At 35.9% G+C, this 20,553-nt stretch overlaps 1 protein-coding gene across 1 annotated transcript in view; it reads left to right on the top strand.

The window, feature by feature from the left end:
• SHOC1 (shortage in chiasmata 1) overlaps positions 1–20,553 on the top strand; it is a 75,936-nt gene that overhangs the window by 1,805 nt on the left and 53,578 nt on the right. The window contains exons 2-5 of the mRNA XM_046684203.1: positions 284–364; positions 2,929–3,052; positions 10,441–10,528; positions 17,608–17,792. Coding sequence (XP_046540159.1) covers positions 320–364; positions 2,929–3,052; positions 10,441–10,528; positions 17,608–17,792 — 442 coding nt within the window. The 5' untranslated portion in view covers positions 284–319. The remainder of the gene's footprint in view (positions 1–283; positions 365–2,928; positions 3,053–10,440; positions 10,529–17,607; positions 17,793–20,553) is intronic.

Genomic DNA, 20,553 nt, shown 5'->3' with positions numbered 1-20,553 from the left:
CCAGCCTCTTTTGCAACAAAATGATCACATTAAATATATTTAATCCACCAACTAGAAGTTATATGGATTAAACAGTTTGAAAAATATATGAACAATTTTATATCAACATGTATTATTTTCATATTAGATTTAAATCATAGTAATAAATGTTATTTTTGTAATTAATTTTTTATCATTTAGAGCCTGTCTTTAAATGAATGAGCCAAAGTTTTAAGATTGAGTGGTTTTCTGCTCCTGGCTTTGCTATTTTACCAATATTTAATTTTAATTTTTGTATTTCCAGGTGTTGAAATTTGTACTGCTTGCAAAGAAAGAAGCTATGTTTTCAACATTCAAATATTGTGCAATAGATTATTTATATGAGGTAAAGTGTTATTGGATGACTGCCTATTTACTAAGAATTATGATATAAAAAATTGTTATCTGCATTCACTATATGATTATGATAATTTTGCAGTAGTCCTTAGGCTAATCCTTAGTCTTAGTTTAAAATTCACTTAAAATTACTTTCCATTTTAAAAATACCTTAAAAATGCCACTTTTGGAAGGAAATTATTGACAATTTAACATCAATTTGAAACTGTCAGCAGAAAAAAATGGAAACTTTTGGCAAGTTTGGGCTGTTTTTGTGAACAATCTTAAGTGATCTTTCTTGAAAGGAGTGGGGAAAAAATCAATCCCAGTATCTTTATGATAAAATAACAGTAGCAGCATGTGTTAGCTACTTACTATGGGCCAGATACTTTGTTCTTTTGATGGATTATGTTATTTGATCATTTGCTCTTTTGATGGAGTGTATCATTTGATCATCATAACTACCCCGTGAGGTAGCTACTATTATTACACAGGTTTTACAGGTTAGGAAACTGATGTCTAGAGAAGTTAAATAGCTTGTACAAAGCTGAGATTCAAGCTGGCACATTGTTAAGAAACTAATCAGAGTGGTTGTCATACAACAGTTCATTGTTCTTATGATCTTAATTGACAAGTTAAAATTTGGTTTTCTTTGTAACCTTGACCGCATCTACCAAGAAAAAAAAATTACTCCAGTATAACTAAAATTGTGTTACATCTTACAGGGAATAAGGACACATAGGCATCTTCAGGTTTTATTATTCCCTCATAACTGAGGAAGGCAAGTGTATCATTATAACATATACATGGAAGAGAAACAGAATCAGAAGTCATTGTTGCACAAATATGTTTATGAATATATTGGTCACTTGGGAAATTAATCTCCACTCAGACATCCTTAAACTTTTATCCTTGCCCATGATATCTTACTTTTTTGGTGGCCTACCACACCCCATGATACAGCACAAATATGATAATAATCAATGGTCTTGTAAAAGATGCAGGATTTTGTAAAGGTCATGTAAACCATGTTGAAGAACCACTCAGACAACAGATAAAGCTATTAGCAGATGAAGATCTTGCAAAATTAGATCAGTTAACAGACAAGAGCAACAGAACGGTTTGAATATCAAAGGAGTCAGAGACGCCTTGGGGAAAATTGATTAAATCCTCAAATATTTTCTAAAAATATCTTCTTTATGATTAAAGGTGAAGTAATGACCAATATCATACACATCATCATATAATATAGTTTGTGGGGAAATTCTGACAAAGATCAAATATAAGCTAATTATAAATGAAATTTTATTATGTATAAAATTTAATTTTTATAACTTTATTTCGTTTCTTTAGATAAAGTACCAATCAAGCTTTTTTTCCTTTTTACTGTCTTTGGTCCTGATTTTATATAAATTACTTCAACTGATCTTTTCTCTGTACCATTTATTCTTAGATACTGAGGACCTCTTATTTAATATGTTAAAACACCTTCAGCAAACATAAAACTTGGGAAATAATGCAAGAAACCATCTTTTGTCCAAATTCATAGAATAATTAATTCTGTGGGAAGCTGAGAGTCATTGGGGGGGGGGGAAGTTTCATAGAGAAGATATTGCTTAAGATGGGCCTTGAGAGGTGAATAGGATTTTGATAGCTAGAAAAGAGTAGCAGGACATTTTTCAAAGGCACACTGTAGGTCATGGTGTTGATGAGGAAGTGACTGCTAAATGTTAAGGGGGTAGTGAGGAGACTAGTGTATTTAAAGAGAACATTTAGGGGCTGGCCTGGTGGCATAGTGGTTAAGTTCACGGCCTGGATCCTGGGCATAGACCTACACACAGCTCATCAAGTCATGCTGTGCCAGCGTCCCACATACAAAATAGAGGAAGATTGGTATGGATGTTAGCCCAGGGACAATCTTCCTCAAGCAAAAAGAGAAAGATTGGCAATAGATGTTAACTCAGGGCTGATCTTCTTCATCAAAAAAAATTAATAAATAATAAAGTTGTTTTAAAAAAAGAACAGTTAGTAGTACAGAGTATGGGAGATAAAACTGAAAATAAAGGCAGATCCAAATTATAGATAACTGATTTACAAGTTTCCTTATCCGACTTAACGTCCTTTAAAGAAACAGTTTTATTTATTAACTATTTCTTTTTAATTAGAAACATATTTGCTGGTTGTCATAAGTGAAGTAAAGCAAAGACATAGAAAACAAAAGTTAAGACAGCCATATTATACTGTTATGTGGAAAAAAAAGCACATTGCCAAATGGTATAGAGATATGATCTTACTTTTTCCTCAAACATGCACACACACATTTTAGCTTAAGCTAGAAAGAAAAGTCTGTAGGAAAATACACCTAACTATTAATAATACGGCTAGGGACCTTGACTTTCTTGGTTATGTGGTGCTGTGTCATTTGATATTTTGTAATGAGCATGTATTACCTTTAAATAAAAGTAATATACATTTAAAAGAATAGAGAGTTTTAATAGTCTAAATATGGATAGATAAATGTATTAAATCTGATAAATATATTAAAAGATTTTATAATTTTACTTTCTTACATAGAATGTAATTAGGAAGAAGTTTTCTAGAGATGCTTTCTTGCTTCGAATCCCTTCATGTTTATATCAAGATGGAGATTATCTTACAGGAGTTATTGATAGTGCATTTAGGAGGCCATGGACAAGAGGTATGTTTTGTTTTTATTTCTAAAAAATCTATTTTAAAAATTATTTCTGTTTAGCAGAGTAAATTATTAAGAAAATGCAGTGTTTTTCTCATTAAATAAAAATGCATTGCATTTATTCATATCAGAATTCCAAGAAGTTTATAAATTGATATTTTTGTGATGGAATTTAGGTGACAAAATAAGGAGTTGGAAAGCTTACACTAAATATGAGTAGAACGAATAAAAGATATGTAGATGATGAAGTCTTAAAATATTCTAACATTGTAAACATTTGTTGTGTTATAATGGATCTTGCTCAACTGTAGGAGTGCTACTTTAAGTTGTAATGATACACTGACTATAAAACTATTTTTAAAGGTGTGTGTACAAAATATCATCTTTTGCTTTTATCATGTCATGGACTTAAGAAAGAGGTAGCCTTCAGGGGGGAGTCAACTCAGTTAACAGCATTTATTTAGCATGTATTATGCACTAGGCACTATGTTACAGGTGCTAATGACACAGTTACTAATAAGACACGCAAATAGTCCCTGCCCTCAGTGAGTTTTCAGACTGGTAAGGAGGATGCAGCAATAAAAACATTTAGTGTATAAATTAATATCTTGTATTTGTAAGTGTACAGAGAAGACACAATAATGTAATGTGATATGAAATTTCAGGAGTAGGGAGTGCTATGAGGAGGTGGACATTTGAGTTGAGAACTGAGTAATGAGAAGGCAGCAACCATAAAAAGATATGGAGGAGGAGCCTTTCAAACAAATGCAAAGTTCCCGACCCAGGAATAAACTTCATGTGTGTAAGGACCAGAAAATTAGGCCATTGTGACTGGTTGATGAAAAAGGGGAGACCTGAGAAGTAGGGAGTTTCTGAAAGATAGAAGGCTTTGCAAGCCATAATAGCAAGTTTGTTTGTTTATATTATGGCTGATGTGGGAAGTCACTGGACAATTTTAAGAAAGAGAGTGGTATAACCTGATTTATTCTTTAGAAAAATCGTTCTGATTGTCTGCAGCATGGAATGGGTAGGGAATGGGAGACAAGAGTAGAGATAGGAAACTAAATCAGGAAGTGGCTTATTGTCATGATTCAGAATTTAGACTCCTAGGTGAATCTACACTCTACGTAAAAAATGACGGTGCTTTGGACTAGGCTTCTAATAATGGAGATATGAGAAGTGGATGAGACTGGGATTATTTTACAAGTCCAGCCAACAGTGAGACTGTTTGAAAAAAAAACAAAATTAAGAATAAAGAATCTCTTCTACGGTTTTGACCTGAGTGACTGGGTAGATGGCAGTGCTATTTCCTAAGGTAGAGAAAGGCTTATAGGGAAGCCAGTTTGTGGCTGTAGTCAATAGCTCTGCTTTGCCCAGGGTAAAATGCCTATTGGGCATCTAACTAGAGATTCAAGAAGGCAATTGGTTATATAGTAGCGCCCCCTTATCCGCGAAGGATACGTTCTAAGAAACCCAGCGGATGCCTGAAACCGCAGGTAATACTGAACCTTATATATACTATGTTTTTTCTGATACGTACATATTTGAGGTGCAACAGCAAAACTGGCACGAATTTCTTTTTCCTTCTTCACAATTTCACCAATAGAAGATTTGTTCTTATGGTAGATATTAGCAAACGTAGCATACAATTTTTTTCTTTCCTTATTAAGTCCAGAACTTTCACCTTTTCACTTAGAGGAAGCACAGCTTCTCTTTGGCTTATCTGAATTGCCCGCATGACTACTCTTGCTCTTTGGGGCCATTATTAAGTGAAATAAGGGTTACTTGAACACCAGCACTGTGATACTGGGACAATCGATCTGATAACCAAGCCAGCTACTAAGTGACTAACCGGCACGTAGCGTATATACAGTGTAGATACCCTGGACAAAGGGATGATTCACATCCCAGGTGGGACAGAATGGGATTTCAGCACACTACTCAGATCGGTGTGCAATTTAAAACTTATGAATTGTTTATTTCTGGAATTTTCCATTTAATATTTTGGATCTGCAGTTGATTACAGGTAACTGAAACCATGGAAAGCAAAACGATAGTTAAGGGGGAACTACTGTACACATATTAGAGAACTTTGTCTTCCTTATCTGTTATTGGCATCATGTAGGGTTGCCAGATTTAACAACTAAAAATACAGGGACCCAGTTAAATTAGAATTTTAGATAAATAATGGGTCATTTTTTAGTATATGTTTCAAATGTTGCATAACATATGCCTATGCTAAAATTTTCTTGTCTAGCTGAAATTCAAATTTATTTGAACATTTTGTATTTTCTCTTGGAACCCTAGCATCATGGGCACCCATGGATCCTGGGCTACCCCAGACATCCAGGAGATGCCTACCATCTAACCTCCTTGGAGTCCATTGGCATCTCTTCAGTTTTCTCTGGGACTAAAACTGTGTCCTGGCCTTATCTAATGTCAAATCCTGCGCTCCTGCAATTTCTGCCTCCTCGCTTGTTCCCATCTCAACAAGAGAGCAAAATGACGAACAATTCTTCAGTTAGTGAACAATCTTGTATCTTTCCCAATTCGCATTACCGTTTCTTCCCATTTACTCAAGTTCTCTTTTGTAGTTCCATTTCCAAATACTGCTAGAAAAGTCACTGTTACTAGATTTTGCAGCAGAGATTGTGGCTGATTTTCTTGCCATTATTTCCCCAGTAGCTAATCTAGTGCATGGTAGGTGTCCAGTGGAGTTCAAGAAATACTTGTTGAATGAGTTAATTAAAGAATAATTCCTTACAAATTTTTGTTAGAACAGATGGAACAGAGTGTTCTCTTTTATTCCAGAGGTAGCTTTGGGACATCTTTGCCTATTTATAGATAGGATATGTTTTTTAAAAAGTTATTTGTATGTGGACAGGTTATATGCTTTTGTTTGGACTAGGGGTGTGTGTGTGTGTGTGTGTTAGTGGGCACATGCGCACATGCAGGTGTGTTAGGACAGAGTATATGTGTATTGGAAGGAGCCCTAGTGTGTTGGTGGGTGGTAGATTAATGCACATGTTATGACAAGTGTGTATGTTTGGTTAGTATGTGTGTGGTGTGGGTCCCATGGTGACAATAAGACCCTACAAGAAGGAAAGCCAAGTCACCATTATGCAGTTTTTCTGTCTGACCTGCTTATCCTGTTTCCATTGTCTCCAGGTACCAGGAAGATACATTAGAGCTGGCTCAGAGCAGACTGATGGTGAATAAAAGGAGACCTTTAGCCCCCTCCCTTTGGGTTAGTCACACCTAAAAGACACGTGGGTGGTGAGATTATGACGCAGTGCTTCCTGAGTTATGCCCTGGGCATGGCTTTCAATGTGCTCTCCTAGAACCCAGGGGAAAAGGGTACACCCGGGATGTGTCCATCCTGAGGGTTTTGTGCAGTCAGTCTTGTAGCATCCCTGAGTCTGAGCCACATCTTTGAGGCTGACATACCAGCCTCTTTGTTTATATACAGTTAATATTTTATTCACGTCAGTCCTGGAAATTTGTCTGCAGAGAATGTTAGATGAGAGCTCCTCTAGCTAGTGGTTCTCACTCAGGATCATGGGGAAGGGGGAGAAACTCTAACAGAATCTTCAGCTTTGACTGAGATTGGGGATGGGAGAACGGTTCAGTGCTCCTTAGATAACTTGGATGCCACTCTTTCCTCCTCTAATTGAGAAATACTGCTCTGGTCCAGTCCCCTCTTATTTTACAGAAGAGGAATAAGACCCAGAAAGGGGAAGAATCCTGCTCAGGGTAAAATGGCATTATGATCAGCATGCGTGTTGTCAGCTTGAGGTTCTCTGAGCCACCCAGTTATGATAGTAACCTTGTATAGGTGGGTCTGTATTTATTTAGCTGCATCTGTGCAATCCTGAATATTGTGTCGGAACTAAGTAAGCATTCTTTGTGGAATTAATTAGAAAAAGACAAAGACCCGCTACAACATAATATGGGACATGGAGGAAATCATAAATATGCTACCTGAGTTTCGAGGAAAACTGAAAGATGAGCAATCTTGACCTTTACAAGGAAGGCATTTGAAATTCACACTCATAATGGATAATGGACTAAGAATATCAGGTGGCATAGAAAGCATTTTTATGCATCAATGTTTGTCCTAGGAAGAGACTCTGGTCTTCCCAAATTATGAAGCTCTGTGCCTAGAAAACCTAGTTCTTAGAAGAGATAGGAAGTCTCCCACCCTTTTTGCCTTCACCCCTTACACTGGCCTTCACATTTAGCTGGAACACATGGAGAAAATAATTTTCTGAACCCCTGGAGTTTATCTGTCATTTCCTTTCTGCTTTCTTTGTCCCCAAGTTTATTCTGCTTATTGCTCAAAAAGAAGAATAATGGGAAAAACCCCATAAGTTAGAGTCAAATAGATCTCTCCTTAAATATGGGCTCCATCTCTCACTGTGTGACCCCAGGGAAGTTTCTTATCCTCTCTGAGTCTCAGCTTCCTCATCTGTAAATTAGTACGACAATAACTACTGTGTATAGTTATAAAAATTAGATAGTATGTGGGACTGGCCCCATGGCTGAGTGGTTAAGTTCACCTGCTCCACTTCGGTGGCCCAGGGTTTCCCTCGTTTGGATCCTGGGTGTGGACATGGCACTGCTCATTAGGCCATGCTGAGGTGGCGTCTCACATGCCACAACTAAAAGGTTCCACAACTGAAATATACAACTATGTACTGGGGGGATTTTGGGAGAAAAAGCAGGAAAAAAAAAAGAAGAAGAAGATTGGCAACAGTTGTTAGCTCAGTTGCCAAGCTTTAAAAAAAAAAAAAAATTAGATAGCATGCATATAGTAAATACCTGGCCCGAAGCAGACAGCTAATGAATGTGAATCCCATTTGCTTCTCCAGCAGAGGCAGTAGATCTGATAACCCAGACGGCTACTAAGTGACTGAGGGGCAACTATATACAGTGTGGATGCCCGGGACAAAGGGATGATTCCTGTCCTGGGCAGGGTGGAGTGGGATGGCTAGAGACTTCATCAAGCTACTCAGAATGGCAGGCACTTTAAAACTTAAGAATTGTTTATTTCTGGAATTTTTCATTTAGTATTTTCGGACCACAGTTGACCATAGATAACTGAAACCACTGAAAGTGAAACTGAGGCTAAGGAAGGGCTACTGTATTAATCTTGAGCACAGCTGGAGTTTTGAATTGGAGTCATCGATATATAGACTGCGCATAAACGCTTGGAAATGGATAAAGTCACTGAGAGCATGAGTAAAGATAGAGCAGAGAGCCTAGGACAGAGTGCTGGAACACTCCAACAGTTAAAAGGCTGGTGTAGAAGGAGGAATCAGCTAAGAAGACGAGATAGGAAAGCCAGATGAGTGTGAGTTGTAGAATTCTAAAGAAAGTGTTTCAAGAGGGAGGAAGTAGTCAAAAGAATTGGTCCCTGTTAAAAGGTCAGATAAGATGAAGATAGAGAGTTGACCATTAGGTTGACTAAAGGTAGGTCATTGATGACCTTGCTAAGAGTGGTTTCACTGGAATATTGGGTACGGAAACCTGTTTGGAGTATGTTGAGGAAAGAATGGGAAGTGGGGATGTGAGATGTGAATATAGACAACTCTTTTGAGGAATTTTGCTCTGAAGGAGAATAGAAAAATGGAGCACTAGCTGAAAGGAGAAGTGGGGTAAAGAGAGTTGTTTTTGTTAGCTTTTTTTTTTAAGATGTGTGATTTTTAAAAAAAGTGTGATAAGGAAAAAGGCTGTAAAATATTTATTTACCAATGGAAATAATCTTGGTAAAAAGAGAGAAAATGGTGATGTAGGAAATAAAGTATAACTTAGTAAAAGGGGATAGTATCAAGAGCACAACTGGAGGACTTCGTGTTAGATAAGAGCCAGCGCAGTTGTGTAGTTCTTCCATGGTTATAGATAGGAAGGCAGGGTGTGTAGGTATTTATGCCAGTTGGTTGGTAGAACTGGTGTGGGAAGATGAGGTAATTCTTCTCTATTTGTATAAATTTTCCATGTGGAGGCAAAGCCACAGACTGAAAGTGGATAAGGGGATGAAAACTTGAGTGAGGCATGTGTTAAATAGTTGTCTTGAGGAGTGAGAAAGCCAATTTTATTAGAAAGGTGTTCTATTATAATCTGTCAATGTTGGATGCCCATTTGAAATTTATGGTCATAATTTCAAATGAGTTCATTCAGCACGGCTGGGTGACCTTTTTTAAAAATAATTTTCAGCTATTCTAGTATATATATACACAAAGTGGAAGTAAGGGTTTTCCTAAGTTAGCACAAAGGAAAGAGAGGCAAGGGAATCAAGAGTCTTTGTAAGGGAGTGGTTCTGGGACTGGCCATGGAACCTGAACTGTGTGAATAAGAAGGTGAGGACATGAGAGAGGATGGGAAATATTGTAAAAGTGGAAGGATCAATGGATTGAAGGTCTCAATCAGGTTGGAAACAAGATAAAGAATAACTCTCATCAAACTGCTTCTCTAAAAGTACAGAAGAAAAAAATGAGTTTATCACTTCTTATTTCTTTTCCTTTGCTTCTTTTTTATAATAATAATGACAGTGACAGCCAAAATTTATTGGGTGCTTACAGTATGTCAGGTACTGTTCTAAGCAATTTTCATGTCTCATCACACTTAATCTTTATAACAACACTATGAAAGGGCTATCATTCGTAATTTATAGATAAGGATAGAGATTCAGAGATTTACCCAAAGTCACACAGTTAATAAGTAACAGTACAAATATTAAAATGTAGGCAGGGTGATTCTAGAACCTGTACCCTTAACCTTATTTTTTTAATGAGGCAGACTCAGATGTTAAGTGGTTTGTTCAAAGTAACAAAACGAGTATGAAGTAACACTGGTGGTAGAATACAGGTCATTTGACTCTTACTTCGCTTAATTGCTTCTTCTGATACTAGTACATGACACGATCTCTCTCCTTGAGAGACCAAGGGTCTAATTTGGGAGACAAGCTATAGATACATACAATTTTTAAATATGACTGTATATGATTAAGTGTCAGGGTGAGTGCTACTGACAATATTGTGGCCCTTCAAGGGAAATATGGCAGAGTGAGTTGGAATGGTTAATAAAGACTCTATGAGGAATGACATGAGCTGTTGAACAGGACTATCTGGGATGGTAGTGCTGCACAGGCAAAAGAGAGGCTATAAAAATGACAATGGTATGTTCAGATGATATTGTTCTGACTGTGGTTGAAGTTCTTTTGTAGGGGTTGTAATAATGAGAATGATTAATTATTTGGAATCTGGTATTACTTTGAAAAAAATTACATTTGTGAACAAATAAATATAACACCATAATGTAAAAGGTGAATATTTGGCTTCCATTAAGTGTGAAAGAAAATTCTAGAAGCTTATGTTTACCATTCTCCTTTCTAGTGTCAGCTGTTCCATTTGGGGGAATGACAGATATCTCAGTCTTGGATCAATGGAAAGCAAGTCTCTTTATGGAGGATTTCCTTGAGAAGTATGTGTCCTTAACCTCAAATTTCCCCCTTACACCCAGATGATAAACAGTAAGTTCCTCCAGACACCTGAAGAGAAAAGATGCCTTCCTTATATCCTCACAGATTTTCTTCTTTTTCTGAAGAAAAAGCCCTAATCTGAACCACAAAGGAGAAGTTAGAAGAGATTTACATTCTCTTTTTATCCTTCCCTTGTTTATCACATATTAACTGTTTCTCTATGCATTTGTGTTGCAAAGAACACACAGAAATAAAGCAAATATGTTACTTTGCTTTTAATCAATAGGTAAATTTTCTGTAGAAAGTGTCTATAGAAAGTCCTTTGTATGAAAATCAGTCTTTTTTCCTGTAGTATAAATGCAGATTTAATGCTATTTTCTAACATATTTGGTCAAAACATTATTTATTCATCATTCATCAAGTATTTATTGGATACCGTCGTATGTGCCAGGATACAAAAGTGAATAAGACGCAGTCTCTACTCTTAAAGAACTCAAGAAATTAGAGAATAAAGATTTATAAATAAATCATTACAATACAATGTGGGAAGTACAATGACGGAGATAAGAACACAGAGCATAATATGAGGAAGAACATCTAACCTATTCTACATTGTTAATGTAGACATAAATTAGAGATTTCAGTGCAAAAGTAAATAATTTACTCTGTTGCTTCACTTCAAGCAAAGAGTGCTAATCAGACCCAGGAAGGATTTAGTTATTATTCACATTTTCAAGTTTTACTAATTTAAGTTTTCCTTAGTTACACTTGAAAGAAACAAATAACCAATTTAAATGTGTCCAGACTCTGAATACAGACAAGTCCAATATACCACTTCTGTCATCCTGAGATTTAAAAGTCAGATTAGGAAGATAATATATAAACATATAGAAAATTTAAAGTGTAAGAATTAAATGATAATAAAAAATGACCAACATAATGTCTACCATAAGGCGTAAAAAGCCAGTAAAAAGTATCTGTCACATGAGTGGACTCCTGAGTAGTCAGGAAGCGGAATGGTGTAGTGAAAAGAGCTCTGCATTATGAGTTAAAAGATGTTGATTTCAAGTCTTGATTTGAAAAGTCAAGTACCAACTACTTGAGTAGTCATTTTATCTCTCTGACCCTCGCTTTCTTTATCACTATAATGATGTATCAGCGCTTCTCGAACTTAAATGTACATATGAATCACCTGAGGATCTTACTGAAAATGGAGATTCTGAAGATTCAATTGCTCTGTGTTGGGGCTGCGCTTCTTTGTTCCTAATGTGCTCATAGTCCAAGAACCTACTTTGAGTAACAAGATAGAAGATGATCTCTAAGATCTCTTTTCGCTCCATGAGCTGGAGTGGTAGGGCTGTGCATTTATAAGCAGGAGAGATCAGCTTAGCTTCACAAAGAAGTAGGAAGTGAGCTTGAACTGGGCATTGAAGGAGAAACTAACTTGAGAGAAAACATTTCAGGCAAAGGAAATGACGGGTCTGAAGGCACAGAGACAGGAATATACCATAAGTATGCAACGAAGGCAATGATCAGGCTAGTTTAGCTCAAACAAAAGATTCGTATATGAGAGAAATGGGAGGCCCTGAAGGAATGGACATCCCATGATATCTGACCTTCTATTCATTTTGTGGTATCAAGATAGAGTCAATGGGGCCAGCCTCATGGTGTAGTGGTTAAGTTCGGCATGCTCTGCTTCAGCAGCCTTGATTCATGGGTTCGGATCCCGGGCATGGACCTACACCACTTGCCAGTCATGCTATGGCAGCAACCCAGATATAGAGTGGAGGAAGATTGGCACAGATATTAGCTCAGGGCTAATCTTCCTCAGCAATAAAAGAAAGAAAGAAAGAAAGAAAGAAAAAGAAAGAAAGAAAAAACCCAAAAAATAAAAGATAGAGTCTATGGCAAAGAAGGCACCACCAGAATAAAATGTACATTTCTCAGCTTCCCTGTAGCCAAATGTAGCCGTGTAACTAAGTTCTTCTCAACTGGATATAAGCAAAAGAGGCTTATGCATTTCTAAGGACTATCCTTAAAAGGAAGGTTTTTCTTTTTCTTTTAATGATTGGCACCTGAGCTAACGTCTGTTGCCAATCTTTTTTTTTCTTCCCTTTCTCCCCAAAGGCCCCCAGTACATAGTTGCATATTCTAGTTGTAGGTCCTTCTGATTCTGCCATGTGGGATGCCACCTCAGCATGGGTTGATGAGCAGTGCCATGTCCATGCCCAGGATCTGAACTGGTGAGACTCTGGGCCACCGAAGCAGAGTACGCGAACTTAACCACTTGGCTATGGGGCCAGCCCCAAGGTTTTTCTTTTTTATCTTTCTCTTTTCTGATACTGGAATACAGATGTAATGACTGGCTCCAGCAGCTGTCTTGGACTGTGCTGACAAGAACTAAATCTAAAAGTCGCAGAGTGAAACAAAAGGAGCTGCAGTCCCTGACAAATTGTGGAACTTCCTTACCAACCATGCCCTTCTAACCTCTAGATTTTTTGTTTAAGCTGTTATTAATTTCAATTTTGTCTCGTGCAGTAAAGTTTAATTTTTAAGACCTTATTTTTTAGAGTGGTTTTTGGTTAACAGCAAAATGGAGCAGAAAGTAAAGAGATTTCCCATGTTAAAATTTAATTTTAACTAATTCAGGAGCTACTACGGTTTTGTTACCTAGTGGAACTTTAGAATAAACATTTTGATCATTAACGCTACCTAGATTTCCTAAATCTTGCTTTTCTTCTCTTTCTCACCTCTCTTTGTTTCTTGTTCCTATTTTTGTTATTTCCTAATATTGATTCTAAGGCCTTAATTCTTTTACTAATTTGTTGGTATCCTGTGTTTTAACATAATGGGCATTTTCTGTCATGTATTCCTGAAAAACCTTATATTCTACAAAATTGCACACTAAAAATAACAGAGCATATAGCCAAATTAGCTTTTGTAGTCAAAGCTATGCAATTTGCAGCAGAGCATTAATAAAAATAATAACTACTCTAACTTTAAAAACCACCAGCATAGATAAAAAGGCATATTAAATTCCTAACATATAAATACATAGTAGAGTAAATATAGGACTTAAAACAAATGAAGATAGTTTGATGGACAGGCTAAAAAAGGAGTTGAAGCTTTTGAATTATGGAGACAAGGGCAAAATGCAAAAAGATCAGGGAGAGCCATGCAATAAGCTTCCAAGCTTCCAAGACAAAGCACATGGCCAAACTGAGCAAGAGGAAGAGCGTATGACAGTATTTCCTATTCCTCTGTAGCGTGCTGCATTCAGATGAATGCAATTGAATGCAGGACATTGCACGTATATTTATTTCCCATACACCTCATAACAGCTATGTGAGATGCGTATTACTATCCAAATATTGTATATGAGAAACTAAGACTCAGAGAGATTAAGTAACTTGCCCACTGTAGTGCAGCCAGTCAATAGTTGGAGCTGGGATTCAAACCCTCAAATCCTGGTCTGTCTGACGTCAAACCCTATCTTCTTTTGTTTTGTTTATATACATAAAACATTTTGTTTTGTATATATGTTTTATAATATAGCAGCTTTGTTGAGCTAAGTTAATATTCTATATAATTCACTCATTTAAAATGTCCAATTCCAATAGTTTTCAGTATATTCACAGAGATGTACAACCATCACAATCAATTTTAGAGCATTTTCCTTAACATAAAAACAAATCCTGTATCCATTAGCAGTCACTCCTTATTCTTTTCTCACTTCCCCTCAAAAGGCAATCACTAATTTACTTTCTGCCTCTCTATAATTGCCTATTCTGGATGTTTCATATAAACGGAATCATTCAGTATGTGACATTTTGTGATTGGCTCCTTTCACTCAGCATAATGTTTTCAAGGTTCAGCTATGTTGTAGCATGTATCAGTACTTCATTTTTTATGGCCAAATAATATTCCATGGTATGGACATACCACATTTTATTTATCCATTCATCAGCTGGTAGACATTTGGGTTGTTTCCACTTTTTGCCTATAATGAGTAATACCACTATAAACATTTATGTACAAGTTTTTGTGTACACATATAATTTCATTTCTCTATCTAGGAGTATGTTTAACTGTTTTTAACTGTTTGAGGAATTTACCAGACTGTTTTCCAAGCAACTGTAACATTTTACATTCCCATCAGCAGTGTATAAAGGTTACAGTTTATTCGCATTTTTTAATTCGTTTATGTGTCTTTTTATTATTGAGTTTAAGAATTCTTACATATTCTAGATACAAGTCCCTTGTCAGATATATGATTTGCAAATATTTTCTCCTTTGAATTATCCTTTTACTTTCTTGATGATATCCTTTGAAGCACAAAACTGTTTTTGAGGAAGATTAGCCCTGAGCTAACATCCGTGACCATCTTCCTCTATTTTATATCTGGGAGCCCTCCCACAGCATGGCTTGATAAGCAGTGTGTAGGTCTGCACCCAGGATCTGAAGTGGCAAACCCCAGGCTGCTGAAGTGGAGGTGAGAACTAACCCACTACCCCTCCGGGCTGGCCCCAAACAAAAGTTTAATTTTGACAAAATCTAATTTACCTATTTTTTCTTTTGTCACTTGTATTTTTGGTGTTGTATCTAAGAAGGCTTTACCTAATCCAAGGTCACAAGAATTTACTCCTGTATTTTCTTCTCAGAGTTTGGCTGTGATTTTTTTTTTTTAAAGATTTTTTTTTTTTCCTTTTTCTCCCTAAAGCCCCCTGGTACATACTTGTATATTCTTTGTTGTGGGTCCTTCCAGTTGTGGCATGTGGGACGCCGCCTCAACATGGTTTGATGAGCAGTGCCATGTCCGCGCCCAGGGTTCTAACCAACGAAACACTGGGCCGCCTGCAGCGGAGCGTGCAAACTTAACCACTCGGCCACGGGGCCAGCCCTGTGATTTTTTTTAAAAGACACAAATCAGATCATGAAATGTCTCCGTGATAACCCACCAACAGTATCCCATTGCACATAGAATAAAATCAAAGTTCTCACCAAGTCTTACAAGATCCAACAAGATCTGGCCCTGCCTACCTATCTAACCTTACCCTGTTCCAGTCATGCTGACCTTTCTGCTTTTCCTGGAATACGCCAACCTTGTTCCCCAACTTTAGACCTTGTGTGGCTTACTCTCTACCATTATTCAGGTAGTTGCAGAATTATCACTCCTCAGAGGGCCATTCACTAACTACTTGCTCTAAAATACACCTCTCACCAACCTTCTGGCTGTTACTTGATTCCTAATATCTTATTTTATTTCATTAATAACATTCATGACTACCTAACATTATGCTATATATTTATTAATTTGTCTATTGTCCCATTAGCAGGTAAGCTTCTTGAGGGCAAGAACTTTGTTTACCCCTCCATTCCCAGTGCCTAGAATAGTGTTGGCACATTGTAGACACTCATTAAATATTTCTTTTAAGTTAAAGAATTAATGAATGGGAATAGAGGAACTTATCCAAAAAGAATGATATGGAAATAAAGCAAAGACAATCTGGATTGGAAGCCTGGGAAACATCAGTATTACAGGTTAGGTGGAGGAGGAGGCACCAGTGAACGAAGAATAGGTAATATTGGACAGGGAGGTAGGAGGAGATCCAGGAAATACTAGTCTTCATAAATCATTAATATCTTGGGAAAGAGAGTTGATGTTGTCTTCTCAAGCTATAGTAGCAAGGATTATTACAAAGTGCTGACTCTGTCAGTAACATTTATTTTAAAAAAAGATAGCAGCTATGTAAGCATTAAATTTAGAAGTCTACAAAGATCCACGTGGGAATCAATGTTTTTATGAGTAATATGGACCTAGGTGAGTTGAAATATTTTTTCTTGTACCTTGTATTTTCTTAAAGAATAAAGGAGAAACTTTAGAGATTTTTCTATCTGCTTTTAAGATATGGCATACTCATTTTTTTCTTCCAGTTACATTGGGGAGTTATATTGATTTTGATTCTTTCAGTCTGTATAGGGAATTATTAAGGCTAAAATATTTCAGAAAAAAGGTATATTGAGATGTTTAGCTAAATTGCCAAAAATATATTGTCTACCGGAAAATCTCTTGTAATTCCAAGGATCCCAATGGTATAGACAATGGCAGAGATACCTGGCTCAATCAGAAAACAGGCAAGGTATGGGCAAGGTCAAGGGAGCCAAAAAGTCCCCAGGACTAGCAACAGCAGGAAGTTGTTACCACCCTAAGCTTGAAGGAGCAAGGAGACTGAGCAGTAACCAACCTAATAAGAAGACTCTATAAGGTCCTATAGCCAGTATAGGAGAGGGGCTGTCTGATAAGAGATGTAACCATTGGTAGGAGAATGCAGCCACTTCCAAACTATGGTCCTGGAAGCAGGATTTGGGAAGAATAATATCTTAACCTGTCTCTCTTCCCACCTTTGATCTCCCACCAGTGCTTCCCATTGGCTGAACCCAACCAGAAGCCAGAAGGCAAGGGAGCATAGCTGGTTCATAGAGATCAGCCTCCCAGGTTGCAGAATAGAATATAAAATGTTTGATAATGTTATGGAAAGCAGACATTGAGTATCCAGCACAAGGGCAATTTGGCAGTGCATGGCAAAGTCGAAAAATCTGTATATCTTTAACCTCATCATTTCCATTTTTAGGAGATGTATTTTGAGAAAATGATTAAACAAGCGCACAAAGATATTCCTTGTATTGTGGATACAATTAAAACAAATTTAAATTTTTGACAATAGGGAACTGGTTGAATAAGTTATGATTTGCCGATACAATGGAATCCTGTTTGTCTATTCAAAAATCAAGTAAATATACATTGATTGACATATAAATGTGCTCATGCTTCATTGTTTAGCAAAAAAGAACAAGTTACAGAATACTATGTACATGAATCCACTTTTGCTTAGAAATATTCAAAAATAATTGAGAAAATGCATAATCTTTGAATTTCTCTCTTGAATGGTGGGGCTATGGTGGGGTAGTTTTTCTCTGTATCTGCTGGAATTTGGTAATTTTTCTACAATGAACATAAACTGTTACTAAAGATGTTTTAAAATAAGACATACATAAAATCAGTAATTTTATAATGTCATAGAAAAACAGTTACAGGAATGGTGACCCAGATTAATTGTGAATTTGAGGAAATTGTTCCAAGTTCAAACCCAAACTCCCAAATTGAAGTAGAGGAAGCCAGCTTATACACCCATAAGGACTACAGTGAAGTCTTTACACGTGTCAACTGTTTAGAAAAATGTCCAGCACTTCAAGCGCAGAACCAAGGTAAAACATTTATTTCCATTGTTATAAAACATGTCCTACTAATATACAGATTTTCATTTCAGTGATTTTATTTTATTAAAGATATTCACCTGCAAAATTATAATTCTAAGCTTTACCACATTAGAAAAATATTTTCTCTTTCATTTTTTTCTTATTTATTTATTGAGGTCACATTGGTTCTCTTTTATATTAATTCCCTTTTTGTAGACTAGGTTGCTTTTGGAGTTTAAGTATGCTGGGCCTCAAAATAGCCTCAGAGATTTGATCGTAGTGTGCTCACAACATATTCCTATAATAATATTAGCATCTGTGTACAAATCTGATGACACAGCAATCTGGTGTAACATTAAATCAGTATTTTATTAAGTGATGGATATATTTTATTTCCCAAAATATGCCAAAGATTTTTAATCTCATCTAATTTATGTGACACCATAATTCAAAGTAGAGGTGGAATAGTTGCAGTATTAGGTCAGGAAATTCACCCAGTTTTTACAATTTTACTGTAAGTGATAATTAAAAGTGTATTTTATCCAAACTGTATTCCAAATCTCTCATCTTACTAGAGGGTGCTGAATTCTTCCAACTGTACAGAAACTTCTGAGAACTACCTTTCTTGTATGTGTAACAGCCTATTCCCTTTTTAAATTAAAAAACTTAAGGCTCCATTATATAATTGCTACTATCATTTAGGATATGCTATAGCTTGAGCATGAAAAATAGTTTGGTTCTTTTACTGCTGCTTTTATGTAGATACATAAATTGTATATAAAATTTTTAGTGTAGGCAGAGGTATGTGATGATATATAGAGAGTTAAATCCCTCATAGTTTAAGACTGTATGATTGCATTACAGACTAGACTTGAGAGCATGATATTGTAGGAAGACCCTGAATTTGTAATCAGAAGATTTAATGATAATCCAAATCTACTCTTAAAAAGTGATACGATTTGGGGACAGCTATTAAAAATTTTATGCTTTTCAATTTTCTTCTATAATTTCTCCCTTTTAATTTATTCTTCTAAATTTTTATTAAAAATTTTGTAGGGGTCAAATAATGTGTATGTACATGTAAAGAGATGGTTTATAGAAAATAACATGGTACCTAACATGGCTGTTATTATTAATGTTGCAAACTAGAAGCTATTATTGGCAAATTTCCTATCATCAGCTAGAATCAGAACCTTATTTAACTACAATTCACTGAATGAAAATATACTTGAGATTTCCAAATACATGGGAGTTGTCTGTATCCTATATTTCCTTGGGGGTCCTGTGTCATTAGATATCATTTTATACATTTAGATTTGTAATTTCACTTATTTTCTTTGCAGCTATATTGATTGCTACTGGTTTTATAGATACTTTGATCTCACCAAATCAAGAGGAATGTATTATACTTTGAAATTCAATTGATACTGTAAATTTGCTTTGTCTTTTAAGAAATATAGTTAGTTACTAAATTGTAAGTTAATTTCAAAGCATATATTTCTTTGAGACATAAAAACAGTGGGTAATTTTCTTTTATTGTTTGTTGATTTGTTGACAGATACTAATTTTTCTACAACATTCATATATTACTTGTCAATAAATGTCACCATTTTATGAATATCCTTCAGACATCCTGGGAATATATAAGCAAATGCAAATAGTTTAGAGAGTCAAGTAGCTATTCAAGGTTTATTATAAAAAAAACAGCAGTCCCCTGGCTTCGTCTATCACTCACATATTTTTTTCAGCTTTATTGAAGTATAATTGGCAAATAAAATTATAATATATTTAAAGTGTACAATGTGATGATTTGTTATACGTATACACTGTGAAAGGATTCGCACTATGAGTTAATTAACACATCCATCACCTCCCATATTTCCCTTTTCGTGTGTGTGAGAACACTTAATTAAGTTCCACTCTCTTAGCAAATTTCAATTATATATTACAGTATTATCAACTGTAGTCACTATGTTATACGTTAGCTCCTTGGACCTTATTCCTCTTATAAGTGGAAGTCTGTACCCTTTTACCAACCTCTCCCTATTTTCCCCACTTCCCAGCCTCAGCCCCGGCAACCACCGTTCTCCTCTGTTTCAATGAGTTTGGCTTTTTTTTTTTTTAAGACTCCACATATAAGTAATACCATGCAATATTTGTTGTTCTCTGTCTGGTTTATTTCTCTTAGCATAATGCCCTCCATGTTCATCTATGTTGCAAATGGCAAATGACACAACATTTTCTTCATCCATTCATCTGTCGACAGACACTTAAGTTGTTCTCATACCTTAGCTATTGTGAATAATGCTGCAGTGAACATGGGAGTACAGATATCTCTTAGAGACTGTGATTTTGTTGGCCATCTGTTTCTTCCTTTACAACACATGTCTTTTTTTGTCTTACTATGCTGACTAGGACCTCTAGTACATTGTGCAATAGAAGTAGTGATAGTTGCCATCCTTGTCTTGTTCCTGACAGTGAAGGAAATATTTAAAAAATTATAAAAGTGATGTAAATATCATTTCAATGTTTACATCATTTTCAATGTTTACATCATTCTCAATGGTGAAATATTAGAAGAATTAACTTTATTGGGTTGAGGAAGCTTTCTTCTGTTCTAAGAGCTTTTGATCATGAATAAGTATTAAATTTTATTAACCTTTTTCTATAACTATTAAGAAATCTACATGTTGAATATATAGAATGTCCTTTTACTAAGAACTTATAATCCTATAAACTAAACGTAAATTGTTTTACTATTGTGATCATA

Source organism: Equus quagga, chromosome 1 (assembly GCF_021613505.1).
Source record: "Equus quagga isolate Etosha38 chromosome 1, UCLA_HA_Equagga_1.0, whole genome shotgun sequence".
Classification (NCBI taxonomy): Eukaryota; Metazoa; Chordata; class Mammalia; order Perissodactyla; family Equidae; genus Equus; species Equus quagga.
This window is presented reverse-complemented; position numbering and strand designations above follow the sequence as displayed.